This window comes from Saccopteryx bilineata, chromosome 4, assembly GCF_036850765.1.
Source record: "Saccopteryx bilineata isolate mSacBil1 chromosome 4, mSacBil1_pri_phased_curated, whole genome shotgun sequence".
Taxonomy (NCBI): Eukaryota; Metazoa; Chordata; class Mammalia; order Chiroptera; family Emballonuridae; genus Saccopteryx; species Saccopteryx bilineata.
In genome coordinates, this window is record NC_089493.1 from 214,931,736 (window position 1) to 214,954,485 (window position 22,750).

At 38.2% G+C, this 22,750-nt stretch overlaps 1 protein-coding gene across 4 annotated transcripts in view; it reads right to left on the reverse strand.

Moving 5' to 3' along the window:
• Positions 1 to 6,536, reverse strand: part of TMEM161B (transmembrane protein 161B) — a 91,055-nt gene extending 84,519 nt beyond the window's left edge. For 3 of the 4 annotated variants that reach the window (XM_066273772.1, XM_066273768.1, XM_066273771.1), the window contains exon 1: positions 6,412 to 6,532. Coding sequence is in view for 1 of the 4 variants with exons in the window: in XM_066273770.1 (XP_066129867.1) it covers positions 6,412 to 6,414 (3 nt within the window). In the remaining 3 variants the exon portion in view is untranslated. Of the gene's footprint in view, positions 1 to 6,411 lie in introns of all 4 variants that reach the window. The other variant, XM_066273770.1, reaches the window with a different exon arrangement.
• Between the last annotated feature and the right edge of the window lie 16,214 nt (positions 6,537 to 22,750).

A 22,750-nucleotide genomic window follows, 5' to 3' on the forward strand; every position in this document is an offset into this window, starting at 1 on the left:
ACTGACAACTTACAGACAAGTTTATTTCTTCAAAGTTCCTTTGGAGCAAGTTGTACATTCTTGATTTTGTAACATGGGCAAAACAGTAAAAATATAACAAATTCTCTCTCTCGCTCTCTTTTATTTATTGTGAGAGAGAGACACACACAGAAGGGAGAGAGGGTGAGAAGCATCAACTTGTTCCCACTTTAGTTGTGAACTGACTGCTTCTGAAAGGAGGAGGAGAGAGTGAAAAGCATCAACCTGTAGTTGTACATTGAGCTTCTCGTATGCGGGGTGGCGGCGGCATTGTTCTCTTCCTCAAGCAAGCAGCAACCTTCGGCTTTTCATTCCAGCGACCTCTGGGCTCAAGCTGGTGAGCTTTGGGATCATGTGGATCAGGGGTCCCCAAACTTTTTACACAGGGGGCCAGTTTACTGTCCCTCAGACCATTAGAGGGACGGACTATAAAAAAAACTATGAACAAATCCCTATGCATGCTGCACATATCTTATTTTAAAGTAAAAAAAAAAACGAAAACAAATACAATATTTAAAATAAAGAATAAGTAAATTTAAATCAACAAAATGACCAGTATTTCAATGGAAACTATGCTCCTCTCACTGACCACCAATGAAAGAGGTGCCCCTTCCAGAAGTGCGGTGGGCCGGATAAATGGCCTCAGGGGGCTGCATGCGGCCCAAGGGCCATAGTTTGGGGACCCCTGATGTGGATGATTCCCCTGCTCAAGCTAGCAACCTCATGCTGACCAGCCACACTCAGAGCTAGCAACCTCCCTCGAGGTTTCAAACCAGTGACCATAGCATTCCAGGTAAACACTTTATCCACTGCACCACCACAATTCAGGCAATAAATTCTTCCTTAGAAATGAACATTTTATAATATCTTCTGATTTTTCTAAAATCAACTAAATTTGCTTTTAAGCTTTTATCCCAGAGCAAATAAAAGAACCAAGTTATTTAAAAAGTGGACCAAAACCCAAAGTATCAACTGGTCTTATGATTTAACCTGAATCAACCCAAAAACTAACCAAGAGATTATTCTCTACTCTTACTTGACTAAGCCTCTTTTGGAAAGAAGTATTAAATAAGCAAAGTCAGAGGAGAAGTAAAGATCTGAGAAGAAACCCAAATAACAGCCCCAATGTGATGAACTAATGAGGCCTGACCAGAATCCATCCTTCAAGTTCCACATGTCCATTCACCAAAACAGAGCACATTCTGGGCCATAAAACACCTTACCAAATTTCAAAGAACAAAAATCACACAATGCCTGCTCTCAGATACAACAGAACTAAAATATAAATCAAGAACAGAAAGGTAACTGGAAAATCCCAAATTATGTGGAGATTAAGCCTTTCTAAGTACCACATGGTTCAAAGAGGAAATCTCAAGAAAAATTAAAGGTGAAAGAAAAAACACAACTTATCAAAATTTATGCAATTCAGCAAAAGTTGTTGCTTCGAGGGAAATTTATAATATTGAATGCATATATTAAAAACTATTTACAATCAATCACCTAAGGTACCACCTTAGGGAACTAGAAAAAGAGCAAATTAAATCAGAAGTAGCAGGAAAAAGAAATAAGAATTAGAGAAAAATTCAATAAAATTGAAAACAGGAAATCAATATAGAAAAATTAAGGAAACCAAAAGCTCGTTCTTTGAAACGATCAAATAAAATCAATAAGCCTCTGGCCAGAAAACCTAAGATAAAACAGAAAGACACAAATTATTACTATCAGAAATGAAAGAGGGTACATCACAGATCCTGTGGACATAAGGCTCATAAAGGAACACTATGAACAATTCTATGCTCACAATTTTAATAACCTAGGTAAAATGGACCAATTCCTTGGAAGACACAATTTGCCAATACTGACACAAGAAACAGACAATCTGAATAGGTCTTTACCTATTAAAGAAATTGAATCAATAATTAATAACCTTACAAACAGAATGCACCAGGTCCAAATGGGTTCACTGGTGAATTCTACTAAATATTTAAGGAAGAAATTATACTAATTCTCTATACTCTAGTCTCTTTCAGGAGATAGAAGCAGAGTAATAACTTCCTAACCAATTCTATGAGTCCAGCATTACCCTAATACCAAAACCAGGCAAAGACATAACCCCCCGCCAAAAACAAACAACCAACCAACATCTCTCATGAATATAAAATGCAAAAAATCTTAAACAAAATATTAGGAAATCAAATCAAACAACATTTATAAACAATTATACATCCTAACTGAGATTTATTCCAGGTATTCAAAGCTAGTTCAACATCCAAAAATCAATTAAAGTAACCCACCATATCAACAAACTGATTACCAGTTTGATAATCATGTCTGATTATCAGTAAGCACAAAACCTCCAATATCTTCATCAAAAAAATGTCTAAATTACAGTTCTCTCAAAGTGTGGTAAAAGAGCCACCAGTTTCAGACTTCACTATAAAACTCATTAAAAATAAGATTCTAAAACTCCACCCACCAATAATGGAGCCTCGATAAGCATTTTTAATCAAACACCATAAGTGAATCCTAAGGAAACTCAAATTTGAGAACTAGTGTCTAACCCACTTTTCAAAATTCAGCTTAAGGAACCTACTACCTTGTCTCACTCTCCAGTTAGAATTAATTTCTTTCCTCTGTACTCTTTGAGCATATTACATGCATTTCCCCTATAACGCTTACTCCAGCCTGACCAGGTGTTGGTGCAGTGGAGAGTCGGACTGGGACGTGGAGAACACAGGTTCGAAACCCCAAGGTCACTGGCTTGAGCTCAGGCTCATCTGGCTTGAGCATAGGCTCACCAGCTTGAGCGTGGGATCACAGACACGCCCCACGGTCTCTGATTTAAACCCAAAGGTCACTGGCTTGAAGCCCAAGGTCGCTGGCTTGAGCAAGGGGTCACTAACTCTGCTAAAGCCTTCCAGTCAAGGCACATATGAGAAAGCAATCAATGAACAATTAAGGAGCTGCAACAAAGAATTGATGTTTCTCATCTTTCTCCCTCTCTGTCTGTCTGTCCCTGGCTGTCCCTCTCTCTGACTTTCTGTCTCTGTCAAAAACAACAACAACAAAAAACACTCCAATCTCTTCCCAACACCCCTTCTAACCTCCCAAAAGGAAAACTTTCTCATAAACTTTACAACCTCTTTTTCCCAACAGGCTATATATAGTTCAATCCCAATACTAAAAATTACCATAGGATGCTAATGATCAAAAGATCTACATGATTAAAGTTTGTCTCTAAGTTTCAATAGCTTTATTCTTTCAGAAAACTGTCTACAGACTATACATTTTCTCAACATTAAAGCAACAAGATAAAGAGTGAATACACAGTATTTTTAGTCTAGATCATAAGCCTGTTGTCATTTGCTCACAAAGAGTATCTTATTATATGGATAGGCATTTATTGCATTTTGGTCTACATAATGTATCAGAGAATAAGAGAACAGAGTGAGTTTATATTTATTAAAATAAAAATCAAATCAAGGTATCCCAAGGATGTGTTTTCCATTTTGGAGTAGTACTTAAGACATCAGTGAAAAACTTGGCCAAATATATGATGTATAAAAAAACAAAAATAAGAATGATAAAAGAAATCAAACTTGATAAATCAACACGGGGAAAAATGTGGAAATCAGACTAAATCTTATTTGTCAAAAATATGTACCTATTCTGAAAACAGTCCACAGTGAAGTCATAGAATCATAAATATGAATTAGGTGCTTTATTCCTATCAATCCCCACCTCTCTTAACTAAGAGGAAAATATAACTCCTATTTTAAGTTGGATGATTTTGCCAAATTCATATAACTAATAAATGGGCAGAATCTGGGTCTTTTGAATTCAAGTACCACATTGTTTTCATTATATCATTAGGCCAACCAGAGCAAAAGTTTTCAATCCAACTAAGCTGAACCCTAAATAAATTCAATCCTTGTTAACTTCATGGTTATTAAAGTCAACCCTTTCAGCCCTGGCCGGTTGGCTCAGCGGTAGAGCGTCGGCCTAGCGTGCGGAGGACCTGGGTTCGATTCCCGGCCAGGGCACACAGGAGAAGCGCCCATTTGCTTCTCCACCCCTCCGCCGCGCTTTCCCTCTCTGTCTCTCTCTTCCCCTCCCGCAGCCAAGGCTCCATTGGAGCAAAGATGGCCCGGGCGCTGGGGATGGCTCTGTGGCCTCTGCCCCAGGCGCTAGAGTGGCTCTGGTCGCAACATGGCGACGCCCAGGATGGGCAGAGCATCGCCCCCTGGTGGGCAGAGCATCGCCCCTGGTGGGCGTGCCGGGTGGATCCCCGTCGGGCGCATGCGGGAGTCTGTCTGACTGTCTCTCCCTGTTTCCAGCTTCAGAAAAATGAAAAAAGTCAACCCTTTCTTTCAAAGGATTACAAGCATTCACCACACTTAAACAGACAGACTTTATCAATTCCATAGCTGTAAAAACTAAAAGGGAAATAAGTAAATTAACTTAGAGATATAAGCAATACCAGAATGGAGAAAGTTAACCACCTGGACCCTGGTGACATCCTCCAGGTGACATCCTCTTAAGTGATATTTTGAGAAACAGCATTAGTTTGTTCACCTTAGCTTAGAACAAAACTACTTTTGTTTTTTAGAGGGTTTCTACCTCTAGTATTGCAGAATACTGGAAATATGTTCATGTCCAACTCTCTGGGATAATAATAAATTCAAGGATTTTAAATACACTCTACCTTAAACTTTTAAGACCAAAGAGTCAAAAACAACTTAAATTTAAAAAATGGAGATCTGAGTTTTAATCCAGACTATGCTCACTACTGTTACTTTAGGTAAATCACTCCCTATTTCTAAACCTCAGATTCTTCCTTCTGTAATACTGGTGGTGGTGGTGGTGGTGGTTGGGCAGTTAGAATAATTACTATCTTTAGTTCCTTCCTGTTTTACTGTTCCCTAATTGTGTTCAATTTCATTGACACGAAAGGAAAAAAATAATACCATATTATTCACTGAGGTTAACACACACACACAAACACCCCACACACAGTGCCCAAAAGAGTCGGAGGTTATTAGTAACAGCATAGTAGAGTGCACTAAGAACCACATTATTTGAAAGTTCTTTTGTTTCACATTCAGTTAAATCTCTACAAGTCATTCAAAAGTCAATCATCATACACAGCTGAACAATGTCAATATTGGTCCTGAAAAAGCATGGCAAACTGAGGCTAAATTCCAAGAAAGAACCCCCTCCAAATAAGGATTTGAAATCTTTTATAAAGTCAAGTAACTGACAATGTTGAATTTTACTAGACCCCTGTGATCTTGGAAAAGAGCAAAAGTTAAGAAATTCCCCCATCTTCACCCCACCCTTTTGTTTTGGAAAAAGGCTTTCTGCAAAGAACCACTGGTCCCCCTAGGACTTGGAATAAAGCTCGTTTACCTATGACAAGGCCAGACACAAACCTGCAAACTCACAGTCTTTGCTTTATAAATGACTAGCTGAACTGCCTGTCCCTGTAGATCAATTGAAATAAAATTTTGTTACCCACATTCTGGTTAAGATCCTCTTCCCCCAAGTTCCTGAACGCTGGCCTACCCTTAGTCTGAAACAGCATACGGCTCCTTAACAGCTCCTTTACAGAATAGGCTGATCTGAGGGAAACATAATCTCTGATCTATCAGACCATAATACCCTTTCATCTCACTTCCCCACACTCGGTTCTTTCTAGCCTTGTTTACTCCCCGGTATAAAAGAAAAACCCCCTTTGCCTAATCTTTGAGACTCTTAACAGATGTTATGGTCAGGGCATTCTCCCTACTCTAATAGTCCCTTCCCCCACGCCATTGCAATATTCCTTTAGAATCAAGTCTCTCCTTACTAATTTCGGATTTTTTATTTGACATGCTTTCCAACTCCAAAAGGGCTTACTTTGAAAGATAAGCTGGCCTTGTCGTTTCTTTAAGTGATAGATGTTTGTCCTCTACAATTTGAGGATCCGTTGTGTGCGCCTGGAAAGACTAAAGGCGTTTTTAAGATCTGAAGTTTTTGGCTATAGCCCGGTAGCTAAGAAGGGAGAGGAGGAGATGACCAACCAAGCAAGGTCAATTCTGGAACTCTGAGACGACCAACAGGCAAGGTCAACTCTGGGACCACATGCCATACACTGTGAATGGGCCACGCACATTTTGGCTACCTACTCCGAACTCTTAGAACTCAGAGTTGGGCAGTTACAGGTGTTGCTTCCTCAGGGAACCAGGCGCTCGGATGCTCTAAAGCAGGCGGTGGGTCCTGAGGTTCGGCTCATTCCATTGCTCCCCCCCGCTCCCATCCTCAGTTGGGCACTCGGCCGTCTCCCTTCACAGGACCGACCTCCGAGACTTTCCTCTCCACTGTTGTTACTCCAGCCCTCTCAGAAGAACTCACCATGGCGCCAAGCACAGGTACTGAACCAGCCGCCCTGGAGCACCGCGACCGTCTCGGACCGCCCGTCTCTAACCTGAAGCCGGGAACCTCTGGACAGTGCGAGGGAAAGGGCTTTCCGGCTCTTCCGGAAGTCCTGCCTGTACGAAACAGGAAGTTCCGCCCCTCTCCTGAACGGCAGCGACCCCACGCCACGCAGAGGTGAGGTTACGCAAGACGTCCTCTACTGCCTCTTCCGTAGGTGCTAGGTTAGTCGCGGGAGGCGGTGCTGACCTTGAGAGCGCGGGGGAGGCGCAGGCGCAGCACAGGTAGGCGGGTGCCTCCCCATTGTGGCGCCTGAGAAGATCCTGAGGTAGGTTGGGTGGTTTGGGCAGGAGCGCATCCTCACTCTTGGTGGTGTTGGAGGCGCAGGTTGGTGAATGGGGTAGGAGCTGACTCCAGACCCAGAGGATGTAGTGAGGGATAAAACCTCAGGCTGAGACAGCACAGTAATCGCCTTAGCCCAGCCACACCCTCTATTTTCTGGGGTTTTCTACCGGCCCTTTTGGGAGACGTTACAGATCTTAGAGACCTGTGTCATCTTCGCTACCTGCTTTAATGGGCTCCAGCTCTCCCCTTCGACAAGACAGTGGAATTTGATTGTGAGAAGTTGCTTCACTATTCACGTATACCAGCTGAAGCCAGAACATCGACCAACAGCAGAGAAACTGGGAAGAGATATTCCGCCCATTTAATCCATCGCAATATGGACGATTTCCTTTTAGTTTAAACATATCGTCAGGTCGAAGATAGTGAAACTCCCATATATCTCTTAATTTTGAGTTTTTCCCCCCACAACCCGTGCCCATCAACTCCTCTGCCTTTTTATTTGGCTCTAATAAAACAGTACTGGAGCCAGGCTTGAAATGGATATGCAGAGCACCTTTATCTCAGAAATGAAGCTACAACTTCAGGATCCTTCCTTAAGTGGAGACTGTATCTGTAGTTTCATCTATGGGATCTCTTTTTGTCATAGTCTAGTTTTGTCATAAAGCTAGAATTAAGGAGGGAAATTAGGAAGCTTTAGACGTTAAGAAGGTTGGTCAGGCAGAGGTGGCTATGTTATGTTTCACCTTCTTTTTCAGATACCTAGAAAGCATGTTATCCAAGCTATAAATAAATATTTGAAAGATCCTGAGAATTGGAGTTCTGAGCCATCCAAAAGAAACATGCACAAGGAAGTTACATTATCCTAGAAAAGGGACTAGAGATTGAGTGTATGTGTTGGGTTGGGGTTATGTTTTGTGGATGGATAAATTTTGTAACAATAAAAATACAGGAATCCTAGGTACTAGCATTGAAAACAGAGGTGAGGTGGGGCTGGGAAATTGTGAAAACAGATACTCCTGTGGATGAATCCAGAACTTCCCTGAGAGTTCCACCTCTGCTGTAGCCGGACAAGTTTGTAAATAGACAACCCCCAGGGCATGTGTACATGGTAAATGGTAGAGAGGGATTGGAGTCTTCTGGTATATCTGGGAAGCAGCTGCTACCCTTGAGGAAGAAAAAAGGTGAAGAAGGAGAATGGCTATCAGTCTCAGTGACAACACATCTTGTGAAGTCTTACTCTCATTTCGGACACTGGTTCTTAACAGCTGTCCTAAAGCTGGCAAACTCACTGAGGTTCACAAAGTATATACTGTGTGACAGTAAGACTGGAATTATTGTCAGGGTGGAATCCATTCCTGCCCGAGTTCAACCATGAAAGAAAATCACAGCCATTATTTGTTATTTGCTTATTATTTTTAGTAGATCAAGGAGTTTTATGATCCTTATTTGGTGTATGGCAAGTTGATAACACTTGGTTAATATTTTTTAATGTTCTTATTTCTGTTATTTAAAGATTAAAATGCATACATGTTTTGAGACATCATTTCCCAGTTCTTTTTTAATACCCTACAGAATATTGTAATGTTTTATATAGGTTACATGCCTTGAAGAGAGAAAGATTTGCTTATTTCCATTACTTAAAATAGATGAGAGTCCTTGACAAAGATATAATAACAAAGGGAAGAATTATAAAAGGGAAAAAAGATGTGAATGGTGGAGTTTAAAAAAAAATTTGGTAGTTTTTGTCAGGGGAACTAGAAGTCCAGTCTTTGATGGAAGTCCTAGTTGCTTAATATTACTGCTTTGTAATCGGGACTTCCCAAGTGAGAACTATTCTCAGGTACAAGTGAAGAACACCAACAAAAAGTTACCTCCTCCTTCAACATGGACACCAACCTGGAACATGTCCAACCAGTAAGACCTATCGCTTTTCCAAGTCCAACTCCATATTCTTTGCAAAATGTTTTTCTGATGAGCTTCTCCTAAGAAATTTCTACTCCTTTTTCAAACAAATATGATTGTTATGTGCTTTGTTATGCAGTGCCTTTGTGAAACCACCATGTATATTTTCCTAATTAGGCATAAACACCTGGTAAGCTGGGACTTACTTTTTATATTATTTACCCCCTTCCCTTAAGAAATACCATTTAAATAAATATTATGAACAAAAATGATAGTTGTAGCAATAATTAGGTAAAAAAATTAGGAACAATCTTTAATAATTAGAGATTGGTCAAATTCCATTATGTATATTAATGAAATATACTATAGCTATTTTTAAAAAGTCATTAGACTAGTCTCTAATGGAAAATGTTTATTTTCTAAATTAAAAGATCAGATGCAAAACTGACCACTATGATTGCTTTGGTATGGAAAAAATTCTAAACATGGAACAAAGAGTAAAAAAGGAAGTAACCAAAATATATAAATCACCACTCCTAGAATTACCACTCTAAAACAACCTTTCTGTGGGATAATCTTTTTTAATTTATTTAATTTTTTACTTAAGAACAGATGAAAGGAGCTTTTATTTATATATGCTTTGTAACATATACCGATATTATTCTCATCTTCCTAATTTGGGACAAACATGTTCTTCAGAAGCAAATTGCAATTCTTTAATAATTTAGTAAGGTAGTCTTCCTCCAAACCTTTCCTTTTTTACTCTTACCATAGTTATATCAAGGACTATACCACATACCTGATTAATTGATGGAATCACTCCTAGAATTTTTATACAGATTGTACAGTGCACACTTTTATGGTTCACTGACATCCATAAATGGGAACTTGATATCATTTGGTACCATTTTATATCAGAGAAGTCTTTAAACAACCACCAGCAAGATAGTAAACATACAAAATCATAAGAAAGTACCTGTTTAAAAGGTAAACAAACTTTACTCATTCACTAAATATTATCTTTTTTCTTGGGGAAATGGTAGTAAATGAACAGACATGGCCCTTACTATAAGGGAGTTTACATATAAAAATACAAGATAGCCCTGGCCGGTTGGCTCAGCGGTAGAGTGTCAGCCTGGTGTGCGGGGGACCTGGGTTCAATTCCCGGCCAGGGCACATAGGAGAAGCGCCCATTTGCTTCTCCACCCCCCTCTCCTTCCTCTCTGTCTCTCTCTTCCCCTCCCGCAGCCAAGGCTCCATTGGAGCAAAGATGGCCCGGGCGCTGGGGATGGCTCCTTGGCCTCTGCCCCAGGTGCTAGAGTGGCTCTGGTCATGGCAGAGTGATGCCCCGCAAAAGAGCTACGCCCCGGAGGGGCAGAGCATCGCCTCCTGGTGGGCAGAGAGAGTCGCCCCTGGTGGGCGTGCCGGGTGGATCCCGGTCAGGCGCATGCGGGAGTCTGTCTGTCTCTCCCCGTTTCCAGCTTCAGAAAAATAAAAATAAATAAATAAATAAATAAATAATTAAATAAAAATACAAGATAGTAATAGCAGTAGGCAGGAAATTAATATAGATCACTATTTTAGATTCAATGACTAAAGAAAGCTTCTAAGAAAGTGCCATTTAAGCTGTTATTTTCCAGAATCCAGCTTTGCAAAGATTGGGTAAACCATTGCTTGAAGAGGGGACAGTAATACAAAATCCTAAGGCATGAACTAGCTTGATTATTTAAGGAACCAAAAGAAATTCTGCCTGCTTGGAGCATAGTGACTAAAAAGAAATTTGGGGGTAGGAAAGAGCTAAATTATTGTGGCATTGAAAGCCAGGAAAGGGTTTGGATTTTATTCTGTGTGATGGGAAAAGCATATTAACCTGAGGAAATGTACTTGGATTTAAGTCTACTATAATATTTGCTCTTTGTTTCATCTCTATGTTGATTTTCTCCTTTTATGCCTTCTTTTAAATTGATTCTTATTAGTTCATTTCTCCTACACTCAAAAGGAGAAATGGACTAAGTAAAAATAATTTGTATTGTATCTCTTTCTGGGCAATGTAAGGAACTGAGAACACATCAACTTAATCTACCACCTCACTACATGTTATATATTGTGTATATTTAATATGTATTAATATGTTTCTATATTTATTCAAACATTTATTTCATTGTGCTTCATGACTCCTTCAATTTGAGCTTCCATTTGGGATATTTCTTTCTAAAGAACATGCTTTATTTTAGTGCTTCCTTTTTGTAACTGCTAGCAACAAATTCAATTTTTCTATCCTGAAGCTATTTATTTCACCTTTAATTTGAAAGAACATTTTTACTGAATTAGCAATTGCCTATTTGGGGTGTTCTTTCGTTGTTGTTGTTATTTTGTTTTGTTTTTTGTATTTTTTTGAAGTTAGAAGCAGCTGAGGCAGTCAGACTCCCGCATATGCCCCATCAGGATCTACCCGGCATGCCCAACAGGGGGCGATGCTCTGATTCTCTGCCTGTCTGGGGTGTTGCTCGGTTGCAAGAACCATTCTAGTGCCTGAGGTGGAGGCCATGGAGCCATCCTCAGCACTCAGGCCAACTTCGCTCCAATGGAGCCTTGGTTGTGGGCGTGGCAGAGAGACATAGAGAGGAAGGAGAGGGGGAAGGGTGGAGAAGCAGATGGGTGCTTCTGTGTGCCCTGATCAGGGCCGATGCTCTACCGCTGAGGCAACCGGCCAGAGCAAGCAGCTGTTTTATATGATCATCTTGAAGATGAATTCTCTTGTTTCTGGCTTCCGTAAGTTTTTTGAGAAATAGTGTCTTCTATTTTTGCCCCTTAAATACATATTTAAAACTGAACAATGACAAAAATACTACATATCAACACCTAGAGAATGCAGCTAAAACAGTACTTATAAGGAAATTGAAAACTTTAAACATTTAAATTAAGAAAGACTGAAAATTAAAGAACTGATAATCTCTCCTAAACATAAGGGATTAGAAAAAGAATAAGGGAAATTAAATGAATGAAGCAGAACGCAAATACTTAACACAAAGAGACAACAAAGTCAAAATTTGTATCTTTTTGTACAAATTGCAAGATATAAAAACAGGAGATGTAAAGTACAGCTAAGAGAAGTATAGTCGATAATATTGTAATAACTATGTATAGTATCAAATGGGTACTAGACTTATCAGGGTGATCACTTTGTACATTATATAAATGTTTAATCATAAAGTTGTACACTTGAAACTAGTGTATGTCAACTGTAATTGAAAAAAATGTATTTTTTAATAATAGCTAACAAATCTTGACAAGGTTACCCAAGAAAGAAAGCAGAGACAAAGAATGTTAGAAATGAAAATGAGACATTAGTACAAATTCTGTTAAGATTGAGGATATATCATTCACAATTTTGTTACAATAAGTAGAAAAGTAAAAGTGAGATAGTTTTCAAAAGTCATGTAAGAAGAAATAGGATATATGAATGGTCTAATTACTATGTAAGAGATTGAATCAGTAGAAATTTTCCCCAAATGAAAACATGTTGCCCAAAGAGTTTACCAAACATTTAAAGGACAAATTTCTGCCTGACTGGTGATAGCACAGTGGATAAAGCATTGACCTGGAACACTGAAGTAGCCAGCCTGAAGTCGCTGGCTCTGAGCACAGGCTGTCACTGCAGGTCACTGGCTTGAGTTAGGGAGCATTCACATGATCCCAAAACTTGCCAGCTTGAGCCCAAAGATCACTGGCATGAAAAGCCCTAGGTTGCTGGCTTGAGCAAGGGGTCACTGGCAAAGCCCTGGTCAAGGCATGTAGGAGAAGCTCAATGTATAACTAAACTGAAAGCAAATATAAGTTGATACTTCTCACCCTCTCCCTGTCTCTCACACTCTCAAAGAAAAATAAATAAAAAAAAACAAATATCAATCTTACACAAGCATTCCAGTTTATAGAAAAAAGAAAAGTAATCTTGACACCAAAACAATAAAGACAGAGAGTCCAGTCATATTCATGAAGATAGAGGCAAAAAGCCTAAAATAACATAGTAGCAAACAGAACCCAGAAAATGTGTAAAAGAGATAATAAAACAAGTTGAATTTAACCCAGGAAGGTACTTTAGTATGTTAAAAGAGAAAAACTATAAGCTTTAGAAAAAAACATAGACATGGATTAAACCTTTTGCCAAAGTAGCATTGTGCATAACTTCCTTAAGTCCATAAAACATATAATAAACATTTAAAAATAACATTTTAGAATTAAGAACCAGTACCACAATGAAGATACCAGCCAGCATTAAAGGCTATAAAAACAAATAAAGGATATAAAGATTGGAAGTGAAAAAACACAATTTAGAGATTAAAATAAGAGCTTTGCAAGGATTCTGGATATATCATTATAAAAAAGTGAAGAACTACATATGTCTACTAAAAGGAACTGTTAAAAATGATTTTTTTTAATTACGTGAGAGGCAGACAGGCAGACTCCCACATATGCCCAACCAGGATTTAACCAGTAAGCCCCTTACCAGGCAATGCTTTGCCCATCTGGGGCCACTGCTCTGTTGCTTGGCAACTGAGCTAGTTGAGTGTCTGAGGCGAGTCTATGGAGCCATCCTCAGCACCCAGGGCCAAATTGCTCAAACCATTCAAGCAATGGCTGTGGGAGGAGAAGAGAGAGAGAAAAGGGGGAGGGAGAGGAATGGAGAAGTAGATGGTCGGTCGCTTCTCCTGCGTGCCCTGACGGGAATTGAACCTGGGACTTCCACATGCTGGGGTGACGCTCTACTGCTGAGCCAAATGGCCAGGACAGAAAATGATTTTTTAACGATACTGTTTATCAAATTGTTTTAAAAATATGAATTACATATGAGTAAATTTAAAATTATGGAAGACCTTTAAGAGGAAAATAAAATATTATTGAAAGGCATTAAAGAATATCTAATAAAAAGAAAAATATGCCATGGTCAAGTTTTATCGAGAGATGCTAGAGTTAAGATGGCAATTCTCCCCCACACAGTGAAAGCAATTATATATAATTAAAAAGTCCAGATGAATTTTTTTCAGAAACTTGACAAGCTGATTCTGCAGTCTATATGAAAGAGCAAAGGGTCAAGAATTTAAAGATACTCCATCTGGAAAAGATTTAAGATATAGAGAATTGACTTGTCAGATAGCAAGAATTATTTTAATTGTATCAATTGGGTGTTTATAATAGCCTAAAGAGGGAAACAACACAAATTTTTATTAACTAATCGAAGAATAAATAAAATGTGTATCCATATAGTGGTATGTTAGTTGGCTATAAAAGGGAATGAAGTACTGATTACTTTGTGTGACGGGGATGAATCTTGAAAATGTGCTAAGTGAAAGAAGCCAGTCACACACAAAAAAGAAACATGTATTACATGATTCTATTTATGTGAAATTCCCAAAAAGAACATCTATAGAGATAGTAGATTAGTGGTTGCTTAAAGACACTGAGGTTTACAAAAATAGGGGCACAGAGTAGTGATAGGTAAAGGATATAGGGTTTTAGAGGTGATTAAGATGTTACAAAATTGTGGATATAAGTGAATATACTAAAAACTATAGTGGAATATAGTCCTAGAAATAGACATACTCTTTGTTTTTAATTTTTTTATCTCGAGACTGAGGAAGGAAGAGAGATGAAAAGCATCAAATTATAGTCTTGTCACATTTAGTTGTTCATTGATTGTTTCTCATATGTGCCTTGACTTGGGTGGGGGAGCTCCAGCAGAGCCAGGGACCCCTTGCCAAAGGCAAGCACCTTTTGGCTCAAGCCAGTGACCATGGAGTCATTTCTATGATCCCATGCTCAAGCTGGTGACCCCAAGCTCAAGCTGACCACCCCGTGCTCAAGTCAGCAACCTCATGGTTTTGAAACTGGGTCCTCAGTGTCCCAGGTTGATGCTCTGTCCACTAAGCCAGTGGTCTCCTACCTTTTTTGGGCCACGGACCTGTTTAATGTCAGAAAATATTTTCATGGACCGACCTTTAGGGTGGGACGGATAAATAAATCACGTGACTGAAACAAGCATCAAGAGTGAGTCTTAGATGGACGTAAGAGGGAATCTGGTCATTTTTAAAAAAATAAAACATTGTTCAGACTTACATATAAATAAAACGGAAATAATGTAAGTTATTTATTCTTTCTCTGTGGACCGGTGCCAAATGGGCCACGGACCGGTACCGGTCTGCAGCCTGGGGGTTGGGGACCACTGCACTAAGCCACCACCTGGTCAGGTGAAATAGATGTACTCTTACAGGGATTTTTATTTAAGACAGAAATGGCATTGTAGGCCATTGGGGAAAAGCAAGAACATTCAATAAGTGGTTCTGGATATCCATATGGAAGAAAATGAAATTGTACCTCCTTAATACCATACAGAAAAGTCAGTTTCAGGTGAATTTAAGATTTAAATGTATCCCTGGCTGATAGCTTGGTATGTTGGAGCATTATCCCCAAGTGCAGGGGTTGCAGGACCCCAGAGATTACTGAAAAGTATCCTGCTGGCCAAAGTTGGGTTGATTTTAGTATCAGTAAGGACACACAGGTTCACTGAAATTCTGAAGTTCACCTGAGCACGTTGGAACATGTCAAATGCAATAGATTAGAACATATCAAATTTAATAATTTAATATCTTTAAATCCATGAGTTCATAATGATAATAAAGCTAACAAAATGCATCTATATTGTTCACAAAAATTAGGGGATATTTTAAAATGAATATGAAGCGATAAAAGAAAGCATTTTTTTTTTGTATTTTTCTGAAGCTGGAAACGGGGACAGACAGACAGACTCCCGCATGCGCCCGACCGGGATCCACCTGGCATGCCCACCAGGGGGCAATGCTCTGCCCACCAGGGGGCGATGCTCTGCCGCGACCAGAGCCACTCCAGCGCCTGGGGCAGAGGCCAAAGAGCCATCCCCAGCGCCTGGGCCATCCTTGCTCCAATGGAGCCTCGGCTGCGGGAGGGGAAGAGACAGAGAGGAAAGAGAGGGGGAGGGGTGGAGAAGCAGATGGGCGCTTCTCCTGTGTGCCCTGGTCGGGAATCGAACCCGGGACTTCTGCACGCCAGGCCGACGCTCTACCACTGAGCCAACCGGCCAGGGCGCATTTTTTTTTATTAAATAAGAACATCAGAAAAGCAAACAACAAATCAAAAGAAGTTTGATTATGGAAATAAGATGCTAAACCAACTTTTACTTCATTGGTGAAAATGCACTGTACAAAAGGCTGGAAACTGGAGTGTCTGCATGTGCCCTGAGCGCCGAATTTTGTGAGCAGTGTAGTAGTCAATAAAGGAGGATGCTATGGAATTGATTCATTATTTTGAAAAACAGTTAAAAAAAATAAGTATTTGTCCTGCCTTTCCTTTCAGAACTGTACCAAAGGTAACTAAATAGTAAGTGAAGGAATGTTCTTTTATATACACATTTTAATAAATGAAGAAAATTTCCATTTTGAAATTCTTAATGAATAAATGGATTTATTCATTTTACATTAACATGACAAACAAGAAAACTATATGCTTCTTAATGAAAAAACACACCGTCACCTATTTAAAAATCTTGCCAAAAAAAATTGAACCTGGCCCTGGTCAAGTAGGTCAGTTGGTTAGAGTGTCAATCTGATACACCAAAGTTGCAGGTTTGATCCCAGATCAGGGCACATACAAGAATCAGCCAATGAGTACATAATTAAGTGGAACAACAATATATTTGTGTGTGTGTGTGTGTGTGTGTGTGTGTTCCTCTCTCTCTAAAATCAATTAATAAATACAATTTTTAAAAAAGTGAACCTGATACTAGGATATATAGAAAACATGTTAATCAGTGTTGCTATTCAATTGGTAAAATTAAATCTATGGAAAATCATAGGACAAATTAATTTTAATCAACAGCTTAAAGGAGAGGGAGAAAGAAGATAGAGAAAATTGTAGATTAAAAGAGGGTTAGTTAAAAGACATATGAATCAATGTGTGAGCTTATATTATCTATTACTGTATGACAAATTAGTTTAACACTAAAAATATTTATTCCATAGTTTCTGAGAGACAAATCCAGGAGTGGCTTAGTTAAGTATTCTGGTCCAGGGTCTCACGAGTTCGCAGTCAGGTGATTGACTGGATTGCATTCTTCTGAAGAACATAGAAGTCAGGTGATAGAAAATGCATTTCCAGGATGGCTCACTCACAGGGCTTCCTGAGTGTCTTTACAACCTGTCACCTGGCTTTCCCCAGAGCAAATGACCCGAGAAAGAGAAGTCAAAATCTCTCAAATCAAGATATTACTTCTGTATTCTATTAGTCCCACAGATGATTCCTGATACAGCGTGACAGGAAACTAGACAAAAACATAAATACCACAATTTGGCCTTCAAAAATTCACATTCTTCTCATATGCAAAATATACTCAATCCTCTCTCAAATTCTCCAAACAATCACCCCATTATAGCATTTGAAAAAGTCTAGAAATCTAAATCAAGTCCAAGTAAGGATGAGGCTTTTTAGTTGTACTTCCTTGCACACAGCTCCTTAAATCGAGCTTAATAAGAGAACATGTTAACTAAAGACATGCAGCATTTGCTTCCACACCTATTGTGAAATGGGTAAGATAACCGTGTATAATGGAAAAACGGGGATGAGGAACACAACATTTACAGAAACTTGAAAGTTAACCGGGGCAACCTGATGGGTAGTTCCTTGATTAAAGTTCAAAGCCTGCGAGTAATTCTCCATGGCTTTTAGCTCTGCCTTCTAGTCTCTTGGATCCATTGACTGCATCATCCTTCCTTTTCCATGTTTACAGATGTGTGATTTTCTGTCTGTAGCAACTTGGATGTCCAAAGTTTGTTCTGCTTTGGTTCTCTGTCCCTCCTAGTCCAGGCTGAAAAACAGCCTGCTAATATAATTCTTTTTTTTTTAAAGTATCTAAAAAATTATATTCTGCCAGTATAATTCTCTTATAAACTTGGTGGATCTCCTGTGAAATTTGAGTTCACACCATTAAACAAAGCAACACTTAAAAATCTCTTTCTTATAAACCCTTTCTCCTTCAGGCTTTTCATGCACTTCAACCTTAAACTTCTAAGAAGTCCTGTATTTGATTAAGAGGTTGTGAGGCATACTCTTTATGTCTAAATGAAAATACACTGAGTTATCGCATTAGATATTTTTGAGGTCTTAAAGGGTTTGACAGCTATATCCTCAAATTCTTATTTTCCTGTTAGTGGCCTGGATTTGTTTTTTGTTCTGAACCATTTCTTAATTTTATATCTGTCACCTGGAGAGTCTAGCAATCTTCAAATCTCACAAGGTCTGACTCCTTTAGAACAGTCCTTGAACTTATTTCTCTCCTGATGTTTTACTATAAGCAACTAGATGGAAACAGGTGACATCTTTAACATTCTGGCTGCAATCTCCTTAGCTAGATCACCCAGTTCATTCGGCATATTTTCTACTTTGCACATAACTACAGGTAACAAATTTGCTAAACTTTTTTGCCACTTTCCTCCAATTTCCAGTTAGACCATTCCAATATGTTAAGACTTTATCTGCAGCCTCTTCAATGTTATCACGCATCTACAAACAGTGTATTTAAGGCTGTTCAGCACCCCTCCCACACTCCAAGTCCTTCCATCTTCTGCCCTCTGCCACTTCCAAAAGCACTCTTACATTTTAGGTTTTGTTACGTCAACGTGCCACAAAAAAATAAACCATGCCATAGTTTTGCTACTTTTAAGTACCAAAAACTTACTAGTTTCCTATATCTTTATAACAAATACAAAAGTGGAAAGAAGTAAATTGTAAATCCATGGACATAAATGAATCTAACAATGATAAGCAACAAAGCAATTCAAAAAAGAATATTACAGTAGGATTCCATTTCTATAAAGAACCAATAAAAGTAAAAAATACCTTGTTTAAGGGTGCAAATGTAAGTAAATCTATGAATTCAAGCAAAAGAATGAGAATGACAAGATTATGATGGTGCGTTTATGTAACTGCAGAAAGAAGGGAATAGAATAAGGACGGAGCACACAAGTAATGTGAAAGTGGGATAATTATACAGACTAGTTTAGCTGCAACAATCTTGGTTTGTCTATTTTCCTGGTATTGTAATAGCACTCTGTCAGTCTCAAAAGTGTCCTAGTTTGGATAATAAATTATGTTTATTCTTTTTAAAGTAACTTTTCCACCTTGAATCTGGATAGAGGACATATGGATCTTTATTGTACAATTCTTCCTTATATCACGTATTTTACAAATATTCATTTGAAACTGGTCAATAATAATTTAATTTAAAATTTTAGTCACTGACAACACGGTAAAAAAAATAAATCAGTATGTAGGATAACTGTAAATAGGATTTGAATGAAATTCTCATCTGGGTGAATGTGGAGATAGATAAAATACTATGTGTCTGGCATTATGTTAAGCCCTTTACAGATATTACTTCATCTTCATAGCAAGATTTTTAGGGAGGTATTATCTCCATTTTACACATGAAGAATCTGAGGCCCAAATTTAGCCAAAGTTATACTGTGACAGAGAAACTTTGAATCCAAGCAATGTGATACCAGAGCAGCTGCTTTTCACCATAATTCCAGAGTTCACAATAGACATCCTTAATCTTTTTGTGTGTGTATGCCATGGGTCCATTTGGCTGTCTGATAGAGCCTAAATAATCCCTTTTTTAGAATCATGTTTTTTTAAGAATTTTTTTTAAATTTTTTATTTATTCATTTTAGAGAGGAGAAGTAGAGACACACAGAGAGAGAGAGAGAGAGAGAAAGAAAGAGAGAGAAAGAGAGAAGGGAGGGAGGAGCTGGAAGCATCAACTCCCATATGTGCCTTGACCAGGCAGGCCCAGGGTTTCGAACCGGCGACCTCAGCATTTCCAGGTCGACACTTTATCCACTGTGCCACCACAAGTCAGGCTAGAATCATGTTTTAAATACATAAGACATGCATAAGATTATAAATAAAACCAATTATACTAAAATACAATAATCAAACTTTTTACAAAAATGTGCTAAACATAGGTTTATTTTTAGTTATGTGATACATATACTTCTTTATTTTTTATGCATCAAATAAAATCTAGCAGAGAAGCTAATAATACCTATCATTTTTAAGTAGTAAATATCAATTATATCTTGAAATTTCTGTAACTTGTAATAATATGGTGGGAAAAGATCTGTGATTTTTTTTCAATTTTATTTTTTCAATGGGACGACATCAATAAATCAGGATACATATATTCAAAGAAAAAAGTCCAGGTTATCTTGTCATTCAATTATGTTGCATACCCATCACCCAAAGTCAGATTGTCCTCTATCACCTTCTATCTGGTTTTCTTTGTGCCCCTCCCCCTCCCCCTTTCCCTCTCCCTTTCCCCCTCCCCCCTTAACCACCACACTCTTATCAATGTCTCTTAGTTTCACTTTATGTCCCACCTACATATGGAATAATGCAGTTCCTGTTTTTTTCTGATTTACTTATTTCACTTCGTATCATGTTATCAAGATCCCACCATTTTGCTGTAAATGATCCGATGTCATCATTATGGCTGAGTAGTATTCCATAGTGTATATGTGCCACATCTTCTTTATCCAGTCATCTATTGACGGGCTTTTTGGTTGTTTCCATGTCCTGGCCACTGTGGACAATGCTGCAATGAACATGGGGCTACATGTGTCTTCACGTATCAATGTTTCTGAGTTTTGGGGGTATATACCCAGTAGAGGGATTGCTGGGTCATAAGGTAGTTCTATTTACAGTTTTTTGAGGAACCACCATACTTTCTTCCATCATGGTTGTACTACTTTACTTTCCCACCAACAGTGTATGAGGGTTCCTTTTTCTCCACAGCCTCTCCAACATTTGCTATTACCTGTCTTGTTAATAATAGCTAATCTAACAGGTGTGAGGTGGTATCTCATTGCAGTTTTGATTTGCATTTCTCTAATAGCTAAAGAAGATGAACATCTTTTCATATGTCTGTTGGCCATGTGTATTTCTTCCTGGGAGAAGTGTCTGTTGATGTCCTCTTCCCATTTTTTTATTGGATTGTTTGTTTGTTTATTGTTGAGTTTTATGAGTTCTTTGTTATTTTGGATATTAGGCCCTTATCTGAGCTGTTGTTTGAAAATATCATTTCCCATTTAGTTGGCTTTCTGTTTATTTTGTTATCAGTTTCTCTTGCTGAGCAAAAACTTCTTAGTCTGATGTAGTCCCATTCATTAATTTTTGCCTTCACTTCTCTTGCCTGTGGATTCAAATTCATAAAATGCTCTTTAAAACCCAGGTCCATGAGTTGAGTACCTATGTCTTCGTCTATGTACTTAATTGTTTCAGGTCATATGTTTAGGTCTTTGATCCATTTTGAGTTAATTTTAGTACAGGGGGAGAGACTGTTGTCCAGTTTCATTCTTTTGCATGTGGCTTTCCAGTTTTCCCAGCACCATTTATTGAAGAGGCTTTCTTTTCTCCATTGTGTGTTGTTGGCCCCTTTATCAAAAATTATTTGACTATATATATGTGGTTTTATTTCTGGACTTTCTATTCTGTTCCATTGGTGTGAGTGTCTATTTTTCTGCCAATACCATGCTGCTTTGATTGTCGTGGCCCTATAATATAGTTTGAAGTCAGGTATTGTAATGCCCCCAGCTTCATTCTTTTTCTTTAGGATTTCTTTGGCTATTCAGGGATTTTTATAGTTCCATATAAATCTGATGATTTTTTGCTCTATTTCCTTAAAAAATGTCATTGGAAGTTTGATGGGAATTGCATTAAATTTGTATATAGCTTTGGGTAATATGGCCATCTTGATTATATTTATTCTTCCTAACCAAGAGCAAGGTATATTCTTCCATCTCATTATATCTTTTTCGATTTCCCTTAACAATGGTTTATAGTTTTCATTATATAAGTCCTTTACGTTCTTTGTTATGTTTATTCCTAAGTATTTTATTTTTTTTGTTGCAATCATGAAGGGGATTATTCTTTTGAGTTCGTTCTCAATTGTTTCATTGTTGGCATATAGAAAGGCTATGGACTACTGTATGTTAATTTTGTATACTGCGACCTTACTGTATTGGCTTATTGTTTCTAGTAGTCTTTTTGTGGATTCTTTGGGGTTTTCGATGTATAGGATCAAATCATCTGCAAAAAGTGATACCTTTACTTCTTCTTTTCCGATATGGATGCCTTTTATTTCTTTGTCTTGTCTGATTGCTTTGGCTAGAACCTCTAGTACCACATTAAATAAGAGTGGAGAGAGTGGACAACCCTGTCTTGTTCCTGATTTAAGGGGGAAAGCCTTCAGTTTAGTGCCGTTTAATATAATGTTAGCTGATGGTTTCTCATTTATAGCCTTTATCATGTTGAGATATTTTTCTTCTATACCCATTTTATTGAGAGTCTTAAACATAAAATTGTGTTGTATTTTATCGAAAGCCTTTTCTGGAACTATTGATAAGATCATGTAGTTTTTGTTCTTTGTTTTGTTGATATGGTGTATTACGTTAACCGTTTTACATATGTTGAACCATCCTTGAGATTCTGGGATGAATCCCACTTGATCATGATGTATTATTTTTTTAATATGTTGCTGCACTCGATTTACTAGTATTTTGTTTAGTATTTTAGCATCTGTATTCATTAGAGATATTGGTCTGTAGTTTTCTTTTTTTGTGCCATCCTTGCCTGGTTTTGGTATGAGGGTTATGTTGGCCTCATAAAATGTGTTCGGAAGTATTGCTTCTTCTTCAACTTTTTGGAAGACTTTGAGTAGAATAGGAACCAAGTCGTCTTTGAATGTTTGATAAAATTCGCTGGTATAGCCGTCAGGGCCTGGACTTTTATTTTTGGGGAGGTTTTTAATAGTTTTCTATTTCTTCTCTACTAATAGGTCTGTTTAGGCTTTCTGCTTCTTCTTGACTCAGTCTAGGAAGGTTGTATTGTTCTAGAAATTTATCCATTTCTTCTAGGTTGTTGAATTTAGTGGCATAAAGTTTTTCATATATAGTATTCTACAATAATTCTTTGTATATCTACGGTG